At 34.5% G+C, this 21,373-nt stretch overlaps 2 protein-coding genes across 2 annotated transcripts; both read right to left on the minus strand.

The window, feature by feature from the left end:
* Window positions 1-1,539: 1,539 nt before the first annotated feature.
* Window positions 1,540-10,922, minus strand: arl8ba (ADP-ribosylation factor-like 8Ba). The gene is made up of 7 exons (XM_051112996.1): window positions 10,694-10,922; window positions 5,409-5,489; window positions 5,258-5,331; window positions 5,085-5,178; window positions 4,942-5,009; window positions 2,609-2,679; window positions 1,540-2,517 (listed from the first exon to the last, which is right to left on the minus strand). Exons 1-7 carry the CDS (start codon window positions 10,814-10,816, stop codon window positions 2,468-2,470), a joined length of 561 nt encoding a protein of 186 aa, XP_050968953.1. The 5' UTR covers window positions 10,817-10,922; the 3' UTR covers window positions 1,540-2,467.
* A 1,032-nt stretch (window positions 10,923-11,954) lies between these two features.
* On the minus strand, window positions 11,955-15,738 carry tnfrsf18 (tumor necrosis factor receptor superfamily, member 18). Its single transcript, XM_051113140.1, has 6 exons — window positions 15,440-15,738; window positions 15,107-15,274; window positions 14,816-14,903; window positions 14,668-14,729; window positions 13,120-13,272; window positions 11,955-12,966 (listed from the first exon to the last, which is right to left on the minus strand). Exons 1-6 carry the CDS (start codon window positions 15,567-15,569, stop codon window positions 12,848-12,850), a joined length of 720 nt encoding a protein of 239 aa, XP_050969097.1. The 5' UTR covers window positions 15,570-15,738; the 3' UTR covers window positions 11,955-12,847.
* Between the last annotated feature and the right edge of the window lie 5,635 nt (window positions 15,739-21,373).

Raw genomic sequence — 21,373 nt, forward strand, 5'->3', positions numbered from 1 at the left:
GTTACCTACTGCTACATTTAACCTGCCACCTCCACATAACACTAATAATATTAAATGTAAAAAACCCTGTTTGATAGTTTTATCAGTATTTTATAATTTTGTATAAATCTAAAATATATATATATATATATATATATATATATACACACAGCCGTTTAAAAGTTGAGAATCAGTAAGACTTAGTAGTGTAATGTTTTTTAGTGGAGTCTCTTATGCTCATCACCAAGGCCATATTAATTTGATCAAAAATACAGAAAAAAAACAGCAATATTGTGAAATATTATTGCAATTTCTAATATTGGTTTCCTATTTTAATATACTCTAAAACAGAATTTATTTCTGTGACGCAGTGCTGAATTTTCATTAGCCATTACTACAGTCTTCAGTGTCACATGATCCTCCAGAAGTCATTCTAATATGCTGATTTATTATCAGTTTTTTATTTGAACCTGTGATACTTTTTCTTTGATGAATAAATGGTAAAAAGTACAGCATTTATTCAAAATAAAAAAAAAAACTATTTACTATCACTTTTTATCTGTTTAACACATCCTTGCCCAATAAAAGTATTAATTTCTTAAAAAAAAAAAAAAAAAAGAAAAGAAAAGAAAAGAAAGAAAGAAATTTACTGATCCCAATATTTTGAATAATAGTGTATATAGTATTTTGTTTTAATCAAATTATCCTGAAAAAAGCATCACAGGCCCCAAAAAATATTAAGCAGCACAACAGTTTCCAACATTGATTATAAGTCAGCAGATTTCTGAAGGATCATGTGACACTGAGTGTCAGTAATGGAGTACTGGAGTAGTGATGCTGAAAAATCAGCTTTTCTTGACAGGAATAAATTATACTTTAAAGTATATTAAATAGAAAACAGTTATTTTAAATTGCAATAATATTTCACAATTTTATTCTATATTTTGGATTTTTTTTTCTCTATTTTTAGAGCATAAGAAAAAAACATTAAAATTTTACTGATCCCAAACCTTTCAATGACAATGTGTTTATGTATATATAATACACATATTTTATAAATTTGTATAAATGTCAATGGTTAAAACAATTTTAAAAATTGATAAATTTATCAGTGTTTTATAAATTTGTTATTTATAAAATAAGTGAAAATATGTCATATACTAATTAATAAAAAATCCTATTTTTGCTTATTTTTATTTACAATTCATTTTTAATAGAAGCAGTATTATAATGTTGATGTTAACATCGCAATAAAACACTGATATATACTATATAAAGTACAGCAATGTACACAACCTTAGTTACAAATATCACATTAACTTTTTTTAGTTGCTACAAAAAATGTAAACTGAAATCTTACACCAAAATATTTTAAAATGTGTAGGCCGCAGGTTGATTTTAAGTAGCAATGTTTTGTTGTTTTAATTAGCAGTAGCTGTTTGAAAAAAAAAGAAAAAGAAAACTTGAGATAACATGTATAGCTTTATATACTTGATTCACCATAACTTGAGATAAAAAAAACAACAAAACAAAATAAAAATCAGCCACAACAATGCAAGATTCCTCCTACATGTTGACAATCTATTTATTGGTTCATCATATTTACAAAAGTGCATTGATAATAGTGGGGTTCCCAACATTTGCCTCTTTTCACAAATATTTAGCTGATAATGACAACAGTACAATAATCTACCTTAAAAAGCATGCCTTCGGTTCTTGCAGTTCAAAGTAACCTGTCTTTATCCAATCTAGTTCCAGGCAGGCACACCCGGTATACTGTTTATCTTGAGGGACAGATACACTGCACAAGGCACTTTAACTTCACCTACTCTCTCTCTCTCAGTTCATGAACAGGACAAAGACATCACTGAGCTAAATGAAAACCTTTAACCAACAAAACATTCATCCTCTCAAATAAACTTGCACTCACTTCTGTAAAAATCTTTCTGTATCATCATTTGTACATTTCTGTTGAGCTGTTCATTTACTGGATTGCTCCTCATATTTAAATATTACAGATTTCTCAAGAGACGATTTGGGGCGGAAAAGAGAAAAGGAAAGAAATAAAAGCAACAGTCCAAACGATATTACACGCTCTCAAGAGCATAACCTGACAGACTGGAGAAAAAAGGCAGAACACGATATTAACGTTTCTTCTCAGTATTTAAATAGATTTGTTCAGGAAACCCCAAGTGGAGACCACTGGAGCTGCTGGGATTTGCGAAACCACGAATCCGTAATGTTCATCTGACAGCAGGCTGTAAGAGGTGGAGGAACTCATTCTGCAGGCTAGCATCTTTTAGCGACTGATGTATCTTTGACATAACTGATGCAGTTGGGAAGAGGAGCTTGTGAAGAATTATGGGAACAGACGAGCAGGGTAGTGTGAGGGGGGCGGTATGGAGAACTGTACAGTTTCACAAAGTGAGCAGGATGTGGTGTGAGAGTAACATGGCAGCGGATCAACTTGGGCCCTCTGAAGACATTTTCAGCTTCTTCTCGACTTTGAGTGCTGGATTAGCCATTGAAGTGTAATGTCTGTGAGGTTCAGGGGACATAACAGGTGCCATGTAAGTAAAGCAGATCAGCAACTTCAAATAGCACATCATCCTCACGGAACATTACTTACCAATGTTATCTTTCTCTTTGCAGGAAATAGAGTAGCAGCAAATCTCCCGGTCCTGAATAGCAGCCAAGTTCCTAAAGAAACAGCACATGAGAGAATAAATAAAACCACTTATATGGTATCGCTTCCTTTCAGGCTGACTAGTTACAAGTTTACATACATCTTGGAGAATCTGCAAAATGATAATTATTTGACCAAAATAAGAGGGATCATACAAAATGCATGTTATTTTTTTTATTTAAATGACCCCGTTCAAAAGTTTACATACGCTTGATTCACTAATACTGTTGTTACTTGAATGATCCACAGCTTTTTTTGTTTAGTGATAGTTGTTCATAGTAATAGAGTCCCTTAATTAAGTTAAATTTACCCTGATCTTCAAATTCAAAAAGTTTTCACCCGTACAGGTACTTATCGAACCTCAGCTGCATATGAGTCCCTCAGTTGTCCTCAGTGTGAAAAGACTGATTTCAAAATTATACAGTCATTGTTGGTAAAAGTTCAAATACACAAAAATGCTGAGAAACCAAAGAATTTGAGGGACCTGAAAAACAGCAGGCAGTTTAACTGTTCAGGACAAACAAGGGACTCAATAACAACCATCACTACAAAAAAACAAAAAAAAACAAAAGAGAAGTGTATGTAAACTTTTGAACTTGGTCATTTTTATAAATTATTTTTTGTTTCTTTTATGTGAAATATCTTATTCAGGTCAGTGCTAAATAAAAAAACAACATGCATTTTGTATGATCCCTCTTATTTTGGTAACATTAACATTTTGCAGATTCTTCAAGGTGTATGTAAACTTTTGACCTAGTCCTTCAACAAGAGCAAATGAAGCACATACAACTCTTAGCCAATAGATGGCAGTAATTTTTGCATCAGCATGAGACCCCCAAACCACACAACCCTTTCAATTTCATCCAGACAGATGGGTTCAGGTCTAGATATTGTGACTCATCTAATTTTCACACAATTCATAGAAAACATTAAAAGGAGCCTCAATCTGACACTGGCATAAACATGTGGTTACAAAAGAGTGACTAAAATGAATATGATTATCTTCCTCGGTAACTGATTTTTACAAATAGAGCATTCCTTTATAAATGAAGATAAAAATAAAGAAACCGAGATGACCAGAGCCAGTAATGCAATTTCCTAATTATTATAATTATATTACATTTTCTACGATGACAAGGTAATCTTATTAACATCATATGATTTGGCAGAATGTGATCAGACTGTAAAAGACAGTCCAATCGTAAATATATGAATGGGAGAAATCATAGCACTCAGTGCACCAATTTTGGCAAACAGTTAGGCAGATGTGCTAGAGAGAGATATAGTATAGTATAAAACGCTATACTGGTTAAAGGGGTCAGAAAGCAACTGAGAAACCAAAATTCCTTTGATCTTCTGACATACAAGAGGTCATTGCACTATAAAAACATCCTGTATGTTCCAGAATGTCTCACAAACTTTCTCGATAGTCTAAAACCAGCTTATATTGAAGCCAGTCTGCCAAAACAACAGGTTGTGGAATGTGCCAACTATATGATGCAATAGTGTGACTAAACACTGCTTCTGCAGAAGATCAACACCTGCTTCTACATCACTGCCTGTTAAGTCCCGCCCACAATTTGCGCATATAGTGTAAATAACGAGAATGGCATAAGCAAGTCTACACAGAAACCAAAAGATAAAGATGGCTCTGAATACAATAAGATGCTGTGCAGTGCCAAGTTGTGGAGAAACAATCTTTGCATTGCTTTCCTTTTGATCCCAATGTTAGGAAAGAGTGGATGAACTTTATTTTTAGTGTGAGTAACTGTTTTTAATTATGTGGTTACTATTGCTTTGTCTGTTATTACAGATGTTTGATATGTACTGATTATTTATATGTCGATCTGTGAAGGATGTACGCTGTTAAACACACACAACTGTTAGCCGATCATAGCAATGGGTGAGTCTACAATCCGCCACACCTATTCAAACAGAGCAATCCGAGGAGGGGGGGTTAAAAACAAAACAGAAAAAAGCCTATTGTTTTTTATCTAAAAATCTTGATAACATCAGTGAACTTCAGAAAACAGTACAAAAAAATAAAAAAGGCAGTTTATTTTAACACTTTAACAATTTTTCCCCCACCTATGTGACCGAGATGACAGCTGAAACGGATATTAATCTGAGGAAGTAAATTATTTTCATTCAACATTTTAATTTCAATAATATCAATAAATCTACTTATGCATTTTTGTTCCATGTTGTGAAAAAAAAAAAAAAAGTGAAAAATAGGGAGGAAACATCTACTGCATGTGTGGTGTTGTGCTTCTTACATTTTTTCAATTAGCTGTTTCTCATCCAATGCATTAGGTAGATCTCTCTTATTCCCGAGAACCAACACCTGAAACACAAAGCACTAATTCAATGAAGCAGTTTAAGCAATGATGAGCTGTAAAAACAAGGACAAGTGCCTTACAGGAATTCCTTGTAACTGCGGCTTGTCTAAAAGATTGTGCAGCTCGTTTCTGGAAGCTTCAACCTTCTCCCGGTCTGCTGCGTCCACCATGTAACTTTGAGAGAAAGTGAAAGAGAAATGAAAGGATGCACCTTTTACTACTTCATAATTGAGAATACCTGATAGATACTTACACTATTGCATTCACCCCACGACAGTATCGCTCCCACATGCTCCTGAACCTCGGCTGACCTCCTATATCCCAGATCTGCACAATAATCAGACCCATGTTAGTTTCAATATTTATTATTTACGCCATGCTATGATTAATCATTAGGACCAAACCTTGATGGTGACGTTGCCTTTTGTGACCTTCCTCATGTTGAACCCGACCGTTGGAATCATGTCTTCGCTGAACTGGCCTGACTGGAAATAAAAAAAGAGAGAGAGCAGATATTAACTCATGGAGTTGGACTTAGCGCAGTTGGTGAATAGCTTTCATTGTCACCTAAAATAGTTTTTTTTTTTTTTTTTTTTTTTTTTTTTGTGGTTTTGACGCCCAATTTCTTTTCCTGTTGCTGTAAGCGTAGGCCTTCAATCTTTGGTATTTAAGGGCCTCCCATCAGAAACATATATTTAATCTATGATTCATAATGAAAGTACCTCAAGCCAGCCTAAGGAATTTTCTGCGTGGTATATTGCCAGACCTACCGAAAATCTCAAATTCAGGTCATTGCCACGATCAACTCTTCTGCCAAATAAAGGTTTTGTGCCAGTATCTCACACCATCGTAACATATGGCACCAAACGTCAACTGCTTGAAGTGCTTGTAATCGATGTGTAATTTTGCGGTTGCAATAGAAGTACTACATTCTGCATGTTTATTCAAACGACAATCTCAAAAATAAATCTGTCCACCCTTTCACTTACTCATCTTTGTACTATCAATCACGTCATTAATAACCAGTAAAGAACCAGGACTATTCAAACTGCATCTAAACCACAAGACCACATCTCCTGTTTTGATGCGGTCTGCCTTTATTAAGAGAAAATTCCCTCCCCTTAAACACTTTCACATATTTGTCATGTTATTGCCAGTAAAACTTTCTAAACATCAGGACCACCTCCCAGTATTCTGACACACTCATTCAGTTCTTGACTGCATAGTCATATCTGCAGATGTATTTTCCTCCACTGGCTAATAATAGTGATCATACTTTATTGCACAATGCAAAAAAAGACAATGGAAATAACTGCACTTGACAAACATTCATGTTCACACCAGGAATTGTCTCCCAATCATGCAAACTAAAACACTGAATCTTTTTTCTCAGTGAATTCAAAGTACTTGACAACATGTTTACAAAGTGAAAAATAACTGAGAATATGCATGTTGCCTTGCAGTACACTATACAAAAAACAGCTAAGGATTGCAGTGTCAAAACCTCTGGCTGCATGGCTCTTGCCGCTAATAGTGAACAAAGGGATACTGAGTCAGCACAGTGTCTCAGACTGTCTGGCAACAGGGAAAAAGATAACTAGCTCCTTCATACTATCAGCCATCATTACTTGGAGAGATCCAGACAGAGCTGCGTAAGTCAACAAGATATTCTGATACAGTTTGTTTGAGCACCAGGTGCAAATATGGCAGGGTAGAAGCTCCTCCATCTCTGTGCTCTGAGGAAAACATAATTGCACTTGTTGCTCCATTTGAACAATTAATGAGATACCAGTTCACACATGGTCACCTCAGGAGATGAAGTTTCCACCTGAGGCGCTGAAATGATTGCACAGCAAGAGGCTATATAAAGATGGTGGAGTGAAGATAGCAAAAGCTATTCTCCTGGAGGCTGTGAGACGGCAATTCATTAAATGATGCATCAAACAAACTCTGCTGCAGTGCGTCTGGTTAGAAAACACAAAATAAACAAATATATTTTTCTTAATCTCTACGATCTTTCTGTACCTTACTGTCTTGCACATCAATAAAAATATACAATATTAATAACAACAATAAATATGTGACCCTGGACCACAAAACCAGTCATAAGGGTCATTTTTTTAAAATTGAGATTTAATTGAGTTTATTAGGATAGGAGAATATTTGGTTGAGACACAACTATTTGAAAATCTGGAATCTGAGGGTGCAAAAAAAAAAATCAAAATGCGCCTTTAAAGTTGTCTAAATGAAGTTCTTAGCAATGCATATTACTAATCAAAAATGTAATTTTGATATATTTTCAGTAGGAAATGTACTAAATATCTTAATGGAACATGATCTTTACTTAACATCCTAATGATATTTGGCATAAAAGAAAAATCTATAATTTTGACCCATGCAATGTATTGTTGGCTGTTGCTACAAATATACCCAGGCGACTAATGACTGGTTTTGTGGTCCAGGGTCACATATGTGTTTCTATATAATCAGGAATTCATTTTTACTACTATAAATAAAAAAGAAACAAGAAAGAAACATGTTTAAAATCACATGAGCATCTCCTTCGATGATTCAGAGTTGAGGTGGTCTGCCTTGATGAGGGAAATTCCCTCTGTCTGCTTTTCCATGTCTAGTAACAACATTTCAACACTCAATCAGAAAATGCAGCTTGATATTTTGAATATTCTGATATTCTGAAATGTATTCTTTTACTGTATGAACTTGAAATGAACCCTACTCAACATTTAACATCAATTCTCTGGTCCCAACGTCAAATCCTGTTTACTTGAACCAAACAATATCAAACATCCAAGAGGAAAAACTGAATATAACCAATGAATATTACATAATATTACATGATACAAAATGCAAAAAAAGGGGGCTAATGTGACCAATTCATAAGGTTTGATGATGAATCTGACCTATGTAGTCAGTCACATGATATGTACACCACTGCTTAAGAAGGGGCTCCAGGTTTTAAGACCTTTAGCATACTCATGATTCATAAGCATGTTAGGCATGCAGAAGATCTTGGGCTTCAAAAAACTCCGACTCAAAAGGTCAATCAGACCTTTTCAGGAGAGGAACAATCTGAAAACATTTTCAAGAAAGTCCACACGTGCTCTCCAGCAGTTTGAGGGAAGTGATTACAGAAGTCAGATCTACAAATATAGGCACCACTGAACATCTAAGCCTTCTGGGCAACACAATTGAAATATGAAAACCTTTCTTATTTTAGCACATTATAAGATGCATTTCAACCTTACAGTATCTAGCCTTGTACCAAGGCAGATAAAGAAGAAATGTAACTGAACTACTGTGACCGGTACATTATCTTATTGTGTACTCATGCACCAAAATCACATGATGGGGACGTCACATGACCAGGAAGAACAGCATTAAAATGCGTCTGAGTCTTGTGACTAATGCCAGAAACTCCCACATTGTCTAAATTCATACAAACACACACACGCATATGTGCATACAAAATGCAGACAGAAACTGAAGTGATTGACAAACCATGACAAACTTTTTAATGAAGACTGTACACTGAATATACACATTACTTTCACATTGCTAAAAATATTGTAAAATATTTCAAATAAATGCTGTTTTTTTTACTTCATATTCAAATCAACGTTTCCACAAAATATTAAGCAGCACAAATGTTTTTAATATTGATTCAAAGAGAATTGTAACAACAGATTAAAACTGGATCATCCAAAGAACACTACCTAAGCAGAATACTATCATTAAGACATAAAAAAAATAAGGTTGAATGACACCACACCAAGCACTAAAAACATGATCAGACTGGCACCCAAACATACTGTAAAATGCACCAAAAACAAGGTACTGCAATTCTTTAACTACACTTTAAATATAAGAACTGATTCTGCGTCCACATTAAGGGGAAAGGGATTAAAGATAGATCAAACTTATTTAACATTTAAGAATGATTTTTTATTATTTATTGCACAATACTATTAAAATTACACTAAACCTTTAACTACCCAACCAGTTGTATTGTATTTTTCATTTACAACAATTACTTTTGTACATTGTGCACTGTGCACTGCTCTGTCTTTAGTTCGGATTAGGATCAGGGTTAGTAATGATCTTGCAGAACAAGTCCTACATGCTTGAGCACGTGAGGTTATATACTTTTGTGTTTTTGCCTCCAAATGTGGTCCAGTCAGATTCAGGGCACTTGCTACACCAACAACATAACTCAATGCAATGCCAAGGAATGGTATATATTATTAGAAATGTATTACTCACATACAGGCCTATGGAGAAAAAGTATCAAGTATGTCACTGTCTTGCCTGTATATGTGCATACATTTTAATAAGTGACACTTTTGATTGATGATACCTCCATTATGAATAATGATGTTGTGGAGAAGATATAAAAGCAAGATGATGCATATGCTTCCTAGCTCATACATCCAGTCTCCCAACAGCAAAAACAAGCTCATCAACCAAACAAACAACAGGATATTTGAGCATGAAATCCTGTTCAGGCTCTGATTAATAAACCGAAAGAGTTGGTTAACCTCTTTCTTCTACAAAGGTGCACTCAGTGCATTTTTGTTTATGTTTACATAGCTCTTAGGTGTTCATATATTACCAGGGGTTTAGGACTTTACACGGATGACTTTTGGCCAAGTTTGTATACAAATGGCTGCTGCTTGAAATGTGGCTGTTTTTCTGACTCTCATACATTTCCATATAATAAACATTCTTTATTCAAACTTTCATTTTACACAATTATTTTTCATATTATTAGTAGTTTATATTTTATGCGGCTATGGTTGCTACCAATGACGGTCACAAGAAAGGTATGACTCTTTGCAGGACGGATATACATGGTGCATCTATGATAATTGTGTTATTTTTAATATTATTAGTAGTAGTAGCAACTGTATAAATTGCATGGTTGATCATGTGAAGCCAATATGATGGCACCCATGATGTGCTGACCCACTGTATGTAAAATAAACCTGCTTTTTATACAAAACTTACACATCTGAAATGTTCACATCATTGTATTTCTCAAGTGTTGTTGATTTCTTCATGCACAATTAGAAAAATGACTGCGTGAAACCTGAGAATAACACACTGGGTTGACATTCACATACATGGGATAAGAATAAATAAGTTAACTCCAATTATTCCTGCATGAATTAGTCCGAGCTACTTTTCACTTACACAATAACAAAAACACTTTTTAACTATCCATAGCATAACCAACACATCCAATTAGTTACAGAAAGTTGCTACCACCAATTGGATTTTGATTTCTCTCTAAAGCTCAGATCAAGAAAACAAAATGGTCTAGGATTAAACTGAGATGACATTATAACAAGTACTTTATAGAGCCAGTGATATGTGGAGCTCATTTTGCAATATGTATGTAGTAAACTGTCAACTGAAGTCAAAACAAACCACCCAGTACGCAATCAAATTATTGATGGTCATCCAGGAGCTAACGTTAGCCGGTTAGCTTTCCAAAAACGTAAAATTACGCCCCCTGAGTAGGTTTTGAACAGTCATAAACTTCGATTTTATGTTAATTTAGCTTCATTATCTATTATCTGTAAGCAAGCGTGGTAAGTGCCTGGTATACTGGACTGACATTCGTCTTTTGGATTTCTTGAACTAGCTCATGCTAACCGCAAACACTCACCGCGATTACGTTAACAAACGTCGTTTTCCCCGAATACTGCAGCCCGACGAGGGTTAACTCCATTTCTTCCTTCCAGAAGAGAGACTTAAACCAGTCCAGGAGGCGGTTAATGAGTGCCAACATTTTGACGCTATATTAAACAGGTCTGTGATGGTTTTGGTTGTTTGCAATGTTTTTCACCACTAGAATCGTAACGTAGTGTTTGGGAGGAACTGACCGCTGTCATATGACTGTGAAACGTTTGCGAACTCAGAGTGTGTTCATAAACGTTGACGCTGCGCCACTCTTGCGCAGGCTATCATATGTAGACAGACACATACTACTGCTGTTAATAGGTTTTTATCCAGTTTTATGGTACTCTGCAGTAAGTTCGTATAAGTTAGTTCACTAACACCAACAATTAACAATAGATATTTTGGAGTATTTATTAATCTTGGTTTATGTTAGCGATAAGAACACACGGTTCATTGTTAGTTCATGTCATTAGACCCATTCAACAATATTAACAGACACTTTTTAATAATAAAAGGCTAAATGTTAAAAATTAATATATATATATATATATATATATATATATATATATATATATATATATATATATATATATTAAAAAGTGAATAAATTAGAAATATGTTTCATTGTTAGTTTATGTTAACTAATATGTATAGTTTTTTTCCAGAATTAATACATCATCTGAAAATCATAAATTAGCTTTCCAGTGATATATGGTTTGTTAGGATAGGACAATTTGGCCGAGATACAACTATTTTAAAATCTGAAATCTGAGGGTGCAAAAATATTGAGAAAATCGCCTTTAAAATGGTCCAAATTAAGGTCTTAGCAATGCATATTGCTAATCAAAAATGAAGTTTTGATATATTTAGGGTAAGAAATGTACAAAATATCTTCATGGAACATGATCTTTAATATCCCAGTGATTTTTGGCATAAAAGAAAAATAATTTTGACCATGACAATGCATTCTTGGCTATTGCTACAAGTATATATGTGCTACTTAAGGCTGGTTTTGTGGTCCGGGGTCACATATATTGGAGTATTTATTAATCTTTGTTAATGTTAGCTGATATATAAAAAAAAACGTTGTTAGTTAACATTTAAATAATATTAACATACACTTCTTAATAATAGTATGATAAATGTATTATTTATTAACTGGGGTGTTTACTTTGTTGTTCCAGTCCCAGTTTTCATAAAACTTTTGTTATGTAGAACCTGAAATATATTTACCATGTACACTAAACAATAATAAAATAAATTTGTATTTCTAAAAGGCATTGTAATACAATGCTACAACTCCATAATGATAATGACCATAATACAATTTAATAAATTCAAATCAGATGTACACAAAATTGCTGAAACACTTGTTTTTACAATATTTACAGAAAATGTCTATTACCATATCAGTAGTACCAGTGAAAATATTTAAAATATTACACATTTTCAAATGCATAGTCCAAGCTTAACATGCAACAAGAAGACAAAGAGTTTTGTTTGGCAAAAGTATTGAAATGATGGATTTTATATGTACAGAACTTGTAGGCTATAGAAATTGGTACATATACCTGACATTGAAAAACATTATACGCTTATATAAATATATATGCTTAACAGTCAAATATAGTCAAAACAGATGTGAAATAATCATATTAAAGCAGAAATAGCACATACAAGCAAACAGAGAACACAGATCACATGCGACAAAAAAGAAATTAGAAGAACATCAAAAAAAAGACAAATATGAAGCTTGCAGTTGTGTCTGTTAATCTTTTGTGATACGTATGAGGTATTTCTTCTATATTCATTACCATGTTCCCAGGTTAATCTGTTGTGAAACCTTTCAGCTATAATGTTTAAATACACACGTTGCTTAATTGCATAAATGCAAACTGTTTACTTGTGGAAAATGTGAAAACCTGTCTTTTAACCGTTTTTACACTTACAAGGTAACATATAAAGTTCACAGGAAGCATCACTCCCCTTGCACGTCTTGCTAAGCTCAGCTTCAGAGAGCAAATTATGCATCATGGCAAACATAAACATCTCACTTTCTGCTTATTCCTCCTTTTATGAATGCGTTTTGAAACTGAGATGATGACACCTCTGTGCAGTGTTCTTCACAAGCAAAGAACCTTCATGGAAAGCTGTAGAGATCATGCTTGAAAGGGACTTCTGAGATCTCTGACTTGGAGTCATCTTCCTCACCCTCCTCCTCCTTGGATAGTTTGCAATTATGTGTGCACTGTTTGCTTACTGTGGAAAGATGTGATTATATCAGACATAGGAATTTCATTTATTAAAAAAAAGTTTCCAAAAGGTTTACTAGTATGATAAGACTAGAAATGAAATGTGAGAAATGTATGATTAGAGAACTAGAAATTGGACAAACATGAAAATGTCACTTACTTTTTCTGAGCATCTTGTATCTGAAAAATTTAAAAGCAGTATACATGATAAAAATCATGCAGGTCAACAAAGTGATTGCTAAACTGGCCACCATTAAATAATCAATAGTATGGCTCTCTTGTTTTTCTTCTTTTGCTGGGTGAACTGTTGTGACTGTGGAAAAATGAGAAAAGCATTTCTTAAACACAGAAAATCAAAAGGAAAAACAAGGGCTACTACTACCAGTCCAAAATTTTTGAACCGTAAGACTTTTAATGTTTTTAAAGTCACTTTATAAACCGTTTTTAAACTGCTTTCTATTTGAATATATTTTAACATTTTATTTATTCCTGTGATTTCAAGCTGAACTTTTAGCACCATTACTCTAGTCACATGATCCTTCAGAAATCATTCTAATATTCTGATATGCTGCTCGAAAAACATGCATTAGTATTAGTATTATTATTCTATTATGCTGAAAATTTCTGAGTAGATTTTTTGAATAGAAAGTTCAGAAGAACAGTATTTATCTAAAATATAAATCTTTTGTAACATTATAAATGTCTTCATCATCACTTTTGATCAATTTAAAGCATCCTTGCTAAATAAAAGTATTAACTTCTATAATTTCTTTCCAAAGAAAAAAAGCTCCAAGCTTTTGAATAGTATAGTGTATAATGTTACAAAAGCCTTTTATATCAGATAAATGCTGATTGTATAATAATAATAATAATAAATGTTTCTTGAACAGCAAACTAGCATATTAGAATGATTTCTGAAGGATCATGTGACACTGAAGACTGAAGCAATGAAGCTGAAAATTTAGGTTTGATCACAGGAATAAATTACATTTTGAAATATATTTACATAGAAAGCAGTTATTTTAAATAGTAAAAATATTTCACAATATTACTGCTTTTGCCGTATTTTGGATTAAAAAAAAATGCAGGCTTGGTGAGGAGAAGAGAATTCTTTAAAAAACATTTAAAATCGTACTGTTCAAAAACTTTTGACCGATAGTGTGTGTATATATATGTACGTTATTTAACCTGTAATAGTATATACATTCCATAAATTTAAAGGGTTCCCACTGCCACGGTAATGGAAATTCTGGAATTATTTGGGAATTTTAAAATTCAGATTTCAAATTTTATTACCATTCAAAAGACCATCCTTTTAGAAATCCATTAAATTGATAAAAAAAAGTGACCATAAAAACATTATTCAGATAGTATGATGACCAGATATGATACATTTTAATTACAAATATCGAGGGATGAGAACCAGAAGGATGTAAGTGACATTTTGGGTGAAATGGAGATAAACCTCCAGAGCAAAACTATACTGTCATCCATGAGTGTACAATTTCTTATTATAAAGGTTGAAATCAGTACACAAAGTCAGATCAAACTATGGAACATTTTTGTTTTGCCACTTCAGTAATGTCACTTACGCCTTTTTGGTTGTCACTCCTCGATATGTGATATAAATGGAAATTCATGGTCAACAGGCATATGAACCCCATAATGACAGTCTGCTTTATATAAGTCAGTAGTAAAAAGTACAAACCAGAAGAGGCACATCTTGCATTGTGGGTCCGGTTTCCAGCGAAGATTTCACCACCAACACACCTAATTTCAGAAAACCAGTTATCACCTAATAAACAATCTCAAGGCATTACTTCTTTTTTAACAACTCCAATGAACTCAAAGCTTACTTTGTAATGGGTTTACATATGCTGTCCTCAGCATCACTGTAAGTGTTGTCTGAACATTGCTCACAATAGTAAGTGTATTCAAAGGCACCTGCCAAAACACCAAACAGAAAAAGCAGTTAAATGATTTCAAATAGTATTTTTTTCCATGTTAACGTCTCTTCGCCCTCACGCCCTTTAAACATGTTGACCATAAAAAATCCCCAGGAAAGACCCATAGATATAATGAGCTCATAAATAATCATTATGGACATGTGTCATTTCATTTAATAATAATTTTTAAAAACACTTTACCATTTCTGATCAGCTGATGTCCAGGTTTGCATCTCTCCCTGGGATTACAACTTTCACATTTATCATTAGAACATACGTGATTATCTTTGCAGAAACATTTGTCCTTAGCCGAAAAAGCTGTTGAACATTTCTGACACATATCTGAACATGGTTCTTTGGGATACTCACCTGTAAAATACAATAAAAGACATTCAAATGAAGTTAGAACATCTTATTTCAGCAATAACAAACATTGACTTTCTCCAAAGGGTTTCATTAATGATGTCTCAGGTCTCAATTATCTGTGTTTAAACAGTGTGTAACTCGAATTAGAGAATATAATAAAGGTCTTACCTGAAGGACAGGCTTTACAGCATTTGTTATTATATGCATACTCTTTGGTCCAGTCACATCGTATAGCCAGACACAAAATCCAGATGTTACAAAAACAGAGCAGTGTAAACCAGAGCTTTGCAGTGTCCATTGTATCACAGTGTTAGCTTGAGCATTGCTACTTATATTCACATCCCGCCTTTCATGCTCTGACATCTACTGTGACGCTGCTTCTCTCACCCACAAAGCAGAGGCGTGCAACACATGAGAGTGAAAAGGCCAAAACCAGTGTGCCCAAAACTGAGACTGAAAACACGCAAAGACATGCAGTCAGTCTGCTCTGGGCTTTTGTTCTAGTTTGACTGGAAGTGTTCCAAAGCATTGCTTGGGGAAGTATCTGTTTTGTGACATTTTTTATTTTTTTGGGAAAGAGGGAAGTAAAGTGTGAAACTTTGTGGGGGAGGAAAAATAAATGGCCCTTAAATCTTCTCATCTTTTCCATTTAAGGACAACAATGTCTTTGATGCTGCTGCTTGAGATGGAAACTATGGCTGGATATGAATATCCAGGAAAGATTTATGAAAAAGACATCCACAGTTTCACAGATCATGTGCTGTGGGTCACAGTTAACCCAGAAATCAAAATTCTGTCAACAATTACTCAACCTCATGTTATTTCCAAACTTGCATTTTGAAACAAAAGAATGTTTTGAAGTTTTGAACTTGTTTTTGTCCAACCTTGTAAGGCTGTCAGACGATTAATTGCGATTCATCGCATATACAAAGTTTAAATTTGTCTAATATGTGTGTGTTCGGTGTGTAATTGTTACATATACACAAACACATTCATGTGTATATTTAAGAAATATTTACGAGTATATGTATTTGTTATATTTTTTATAGAATTTATATTACATATAAATAAATAATATTTTGTACATATTTCAAATATGTACATTAATTTGTGTGCATTTAAATATACATAATAATTACACACACATACAGTGCTGCCTAAAAGTTTATGAACCCTTTAGAATTTTCTATATTTCTGCATAAATATGACCAAAAAGTTAATCAGATTTTCACACAAGTCCTGAAAGTTGACAAAGAGAACCCAATCAAACAAATAAGATGAAAATATATAGTTTGTCATTTATTTATTGAGAAAAATGATCCAGTGTTACATATCTGTGAGTTGCAAAAGTATATGAATCTCTAGGATTAGCAGGTAATTTTAAAGTGAAATTAGACTCCATGTGTTCAGTTGTGTTATCAGGCAATAGGATGACTATCAGGTGCCAGTGTATGCCCTGTGTTAATTAAAGAACAGGAATCTAGAAGTCTGATCATGTTTGTGGAAGTCATTCATGGCATGAAGAAAGTAGATGTCTGAGAACCTCATAAAAAGAGTTGTTGTTGCTCATCTGGCTAGAAAAGGTTACAAAACCATCTCTGAAGAGTTTGGACTCCACAAATCCACAGTCAGGCAGATTGTTTACAAATAGAGGAAATTCAGGACCACTATTACCCTCCCTAGGAGTGGTCGACCAACAAAGGTCCCTCCAAAGCAAGACTTGTAATAGTCAGCAAGGTTGCAAAGGACCTCAGGATAACTTTTAAGCACATAAAGGCGTTTCTCACATTGGTCAATATTAATGCTCATGCGTCCATCATCAGCAGAACACTAAACAACCATGGTATGAATGGCAGAGCTGCAAGAAGAAAGCCACAAGAGGGTTATTGGACAAATCTTGTGTAGACGGATGAGACCAAAATAAAACTTTTTGGGTTTAAATGAGAAGTGTAATGTTGGCCAGAAAGGCTTGCCATCATTGCTGGAAAAAATGAATTCTGAATTATACCAGCAAATTCTAAAGGAAAATCTGACATCTGTCAGAGAACTGTATCTTAGAAGAAAGTGGGTCATGCAGCAAGATAACGACCACAAGCACACAAGTCATTATACCGAAAAATGGTTAGAGAAGAACAAGGTTAAAGATTTGGAATCCCTGAGTCAAAGTCTGGACCTTAATTCAATTGAAATGTTGTGGAAGGACTTGAAGCAAGCAGTTCATAGGAGGAAACCCACCAATATTTCTGTACTGAAAAATGGGCTAAAATTCCTACAAGCTGTTGTGCAGGACTGATCAGCGGTTACAAAATATGTTACCTGCGGTTATTGCTTCAAAAATGGGTCACGTCAGATACTGAAAGCATATACTTTTGCAACTCGCAAATATTTAGCACTGGATCATGTTTCTCAGTAAATAAATGACAAATAGGGGTGTAACGATACATGTATTTGTACCAAACCGTCACAGTACGGGCATCCCGGTTCGATGCATGAGGCCTTACAATGAATGCAGGCAATTCTTTCTAAATCCAGAAGGGGGCACCTGCAGAAATGCAACGCTGTTTGATAACCGCCAGCAGAAGAACAGCGAATGCCAGGAGTTGCGCACTTGAAAACAAAGCCCACTAGACAGTGATCATGTGCTGGTTCTGAACACGTCTCTCACTGACAAAGGCTTGCACACTCAACTGTCTGCGAAATGGAGCCTTGTGCTCTTGTATCCTGCAAGTCCTGATCTTACTGAGTTAGATGTGTTCCTGGGTCAACATATTTTGTTGACCCTGGAACAACATTTTAATCCAAAAATTTAATCTTGACCACATCCCTACATCTAAACCTAACCTTACCCATGAGTAATCCCTAAAATCAGAGGAAATGATAGATGATTGACACTGATGTACAAGCACCAAACACTGATTGTAGGCCTAAACTTCACAAAAACTATAAACTGTTTTTTAAAATCTGATTGGTTAATCACCATGTTGTTCCAGGGTCAACAAAGATGTTGATCCAGGAACATGTCGTACTTGGTAAAATCAGGTTCTGCCTTGTATCCTACCTCTCTCATTCGGCACAAATCCAAATATTCCATAATATTTCCATATTTGCGATGCATCCAGATGCTAAACTATTATTTATTATGTAAATTATAGACTTTGTACTTCAGTTGCGTTATTGAGGCGGGCGCGCTGATGTTTGGTTCACTGTGTTTTATTTTGATAAACTACCAACTGCGCTGTCAAGTTAGCAATGCTGGAAGCCTGGAACTGATATGTTTTGTGTTTGTGTGCGCCGATCAACTTTCCTCATTCCAAAATCAACTTAAACAAAAAAGAAATAAAATGTGGCTTTCTGCCATTTGAGTTTCCTTTCTGTCACAAAACTGAACTGAAACTCAACATATATACGCTACGTCACGTGTCGCACAGTTTTTCCCCTTGTCTATGAGTTAACTAAAATATATTTCAAGTATTTACTCCTTGTATGTATACATGCACTGCAGATTTTATAGCCCAACTTATATATGGCATTAATTTGATATAATATTTAGTATTTTCACATGTAGGTGGAAAAAATAGCAATTTGTACTATTGTCTGGTTAAAATAAATGAAAAGAACCCTAGCATAGTAGATTTGGTTTTTTTTCTTGTACCGAAATCGTATCGAACCGTGACCCTCGAACCGAGGTACGTACCGAAATGTGACATCTGTGTACCGTTACACCCCTAATGACAAAGTATATTTTTTGTCTCATTTGTTTGATTGGGTTCTCTTTGTAAACTTTCAGGACTTGTGTGAAATTCTGATGATGTTTTGTGCTATATTTATGCAAAAATGTAGAACATTTTACAGCATCTGTCCAAAATTTTAAGCAGCACTGTATATTAGACAAACTCAAACTTTTATTTTGTATGCGATTAATCGCAATTAATCGTATAACAGCCCTATTTCCTTGTACACACGTAAATAAATGGCCATCTTCATGGTTGCATGAAGAACATCCATGAAAAAAGTTAATTTATAATGTAGGTCATTTATATTAATGTTCTTCATACTGAAAAACATATATATTTAAGGTCTATTCACTGAAAGATTCTCTGGGGAACATTTTTATGTGGACAAGAAAACCCAGATGTATTTTCCATAACACTTGTGTTCCACAGCCATACGCATTTTTAATTTGTATCACCAGGCATGCTAGTAATCATGTGGTATCTTATCACATGGGGCCCCAAGAGGGAACAGGTACATACCAGTCTGGTGAAAAAACAACTTCTCTTTTAACGTCATCTGAAAACACCAGCACTTATTAGAGTGTAAGCAGATGAAGTGACTTGTCTCTACATTAGAGGTCAAATGCAACAGGGCCCAGCAGATATGCTGTAGAGGGTGAGAATGCTGAGGGCGTGATTGTGGAAACTGATTAACTGTGCCCCCCTCATAAATTTTTAAGTATACACAGCATTAACAAATTGTTTGAGGACTTTTGGCACTTTTAGGCTGAAAAGAAGTTACGAAGGGTAGAATCTATACATGACACGGGCTGGAATCAAACTCTCCAGCATACACCAACCACCAGCACACATAGACCAACCACTAGCCCACTGCTTCGACAGTAATTCTAATTTTTTCAAAGAATCTAGGAAATCTAAGCAAACCACAGTCTACACCAGTTTTGACAGGTAGTCACAGAGGTATTCAAAAGCTGTCTGACACACAACTTCACCACCACCTACATGCTCTACTATGGGTAATAAAAACAGCCGTCACCAGTGTTATCGAGGTAATCTGTAGTGCGTAGTGTAAAAGGAAGGACCACAGCATTAGAGAAAATATCTAAAACCTCAGTTGACAACATCTGTACCAGTCTGAGAAAATTCGAGTCAGAAAGTGTTTTTTGATTGTAAATTGTAAGGTTAATTAATATGAATCTGAAACAAATGGATTCAGTTTGACCATGGAAAACGGGATTTCCATAACAGAATGAAACCAGATTGAACTGAAAGATTATAAAACATTATGTTTTGGTATAACATGCACCAATGTTTGTTCATAACAAGACCAGAAATTCGAAACAGATAGCTAGTGTCAGCTTTAATCTCAGATCTGACGATCTGTGCAACAGAGTATCAAATATCAAGGTTTTTACCTGCCAGTATATACATAAGTATGACACTTTACACACAACTTATTTGTGAACAACTCTCTTGTCTTTACTATTTTTATGAAGCCAAAATTCAGTATGAAATCAGAATTGATCCTACTTAGGTTTTTAATGCATGTGTCTGGTGTTAATGAGAAAGACACTCATACTGAAGAAAAAAAAATGATATCTTTTGTAATCTTAGAATGAAACACACATTCTCTTTCTCTGAAAGATTTTTTTCTGTTCCCCGAATGTCACATATGCCACGCAGGCTATTAGATAGTGTTACCAATAGCCAAATAGGGACTGACCACATGTTCAGAGTAAATAAAAATGCTAGAAAACAACATTTGTTTAAATTGTTAAAAATATGTCACAGACTTTAGGTGCAAAATACAGAGGAAAAAAATACTAATGCATGGCCTTTATAGTTTCCATAAGAAACCACTGTTGATTTGCTCCATTGCCATTTTCTCTGTTATGTACAAATGAAATTATACTCTGTTCTTTTGCTTGACCTGTAATTAAAAGAATGGCAATTAAAATGTATTGTTTTAACAAAGACTATTGGTACGAACATCTTTGCTTGTAGAAAGCTGATGAATGCTTAAAAATCTTTCCGTTCTTGTTTTGTGTATATGAGAGGTAATAGGCTGAATCGTGCTCAGATCTGCATGTCAGCTATGACCTTTCAAACATGCACCCACAAATATCAATTTCTCACATCTCACGTCACTGCACTTAATCCATTTGTTACAAAATCATGTTATAGTTTGCATATCCACGTGAACTTGTGCTTTTAATTGTTTTAATAAGGTTTCAGGGGAAAAGCCTGAGATCTTGAGATTTGCAAAATAAGGAGTGGAGTGTAGAAGATGAGGAAAATGTGCACTGCTGTGTATCTAGTGAAGTGAAATAATGTTGATATTAATATGCAGGATGTTTTCGTTCAATCC

This window comes from Labeo rohita, chromosome 6, assembly GCF_022985175.1.
Source record: "Labeo rohita strain BAU-BD-2019 chromosome 6, IGBB_LRoh.1.0, whole genome shotgun sequence".
NCBI lineage: Eukaryota > Metazoa > Chordata > Actinopteri > Cypriniformes > Cyprinidae > Labeo > Labeo rohita.

Bases quoted from the DNA above. Each gene is read 5' to 3' on its own strand.
- arl8ba (XM_051112996.1), bottom strand. From the start codon at position 10,816: ATGTTGGCACTCATTAACCGCCTCCTGGACTGGTTTAAGTCTCTCTTC. The intron at 5,179-5,257 runs GTAAGTATCTAT...TTTCTCTCAAAG, and splicing joins CGTGGGGTGAATGCAATAGT to TTACATGGTGGACGCAGCAG. The intron at 2,518-2,608 runs GTAAGTAATGTT...TGAACCTCACAG, and splicing joins CAAAGAGAAAGATAACATTG to ACATTACACTTCAATGGCTA.
- tnfrsf18 (XM_051113140.1), bottom strand. From the start codon at position 15,569: ATGGACACTGCAAAGCTCTGGTTTACACTGCTCTGTTTTTGTAACATC. The intron at 15,275-15,439 runs GTAAGACCTTTA...TGTATTTTACAG, and splicing joins CTGTAAAGCCTGTCCTTCAG to GTGAGTATCCCAAAGAACCA. The intron at 13,273-14,667 runs GTTTGTACTTTT...ATTTTTCCACAG, and splicing joins TGCAAGATGTGCCTCTTCTG to TCACAACAGTTCACCCAGCA.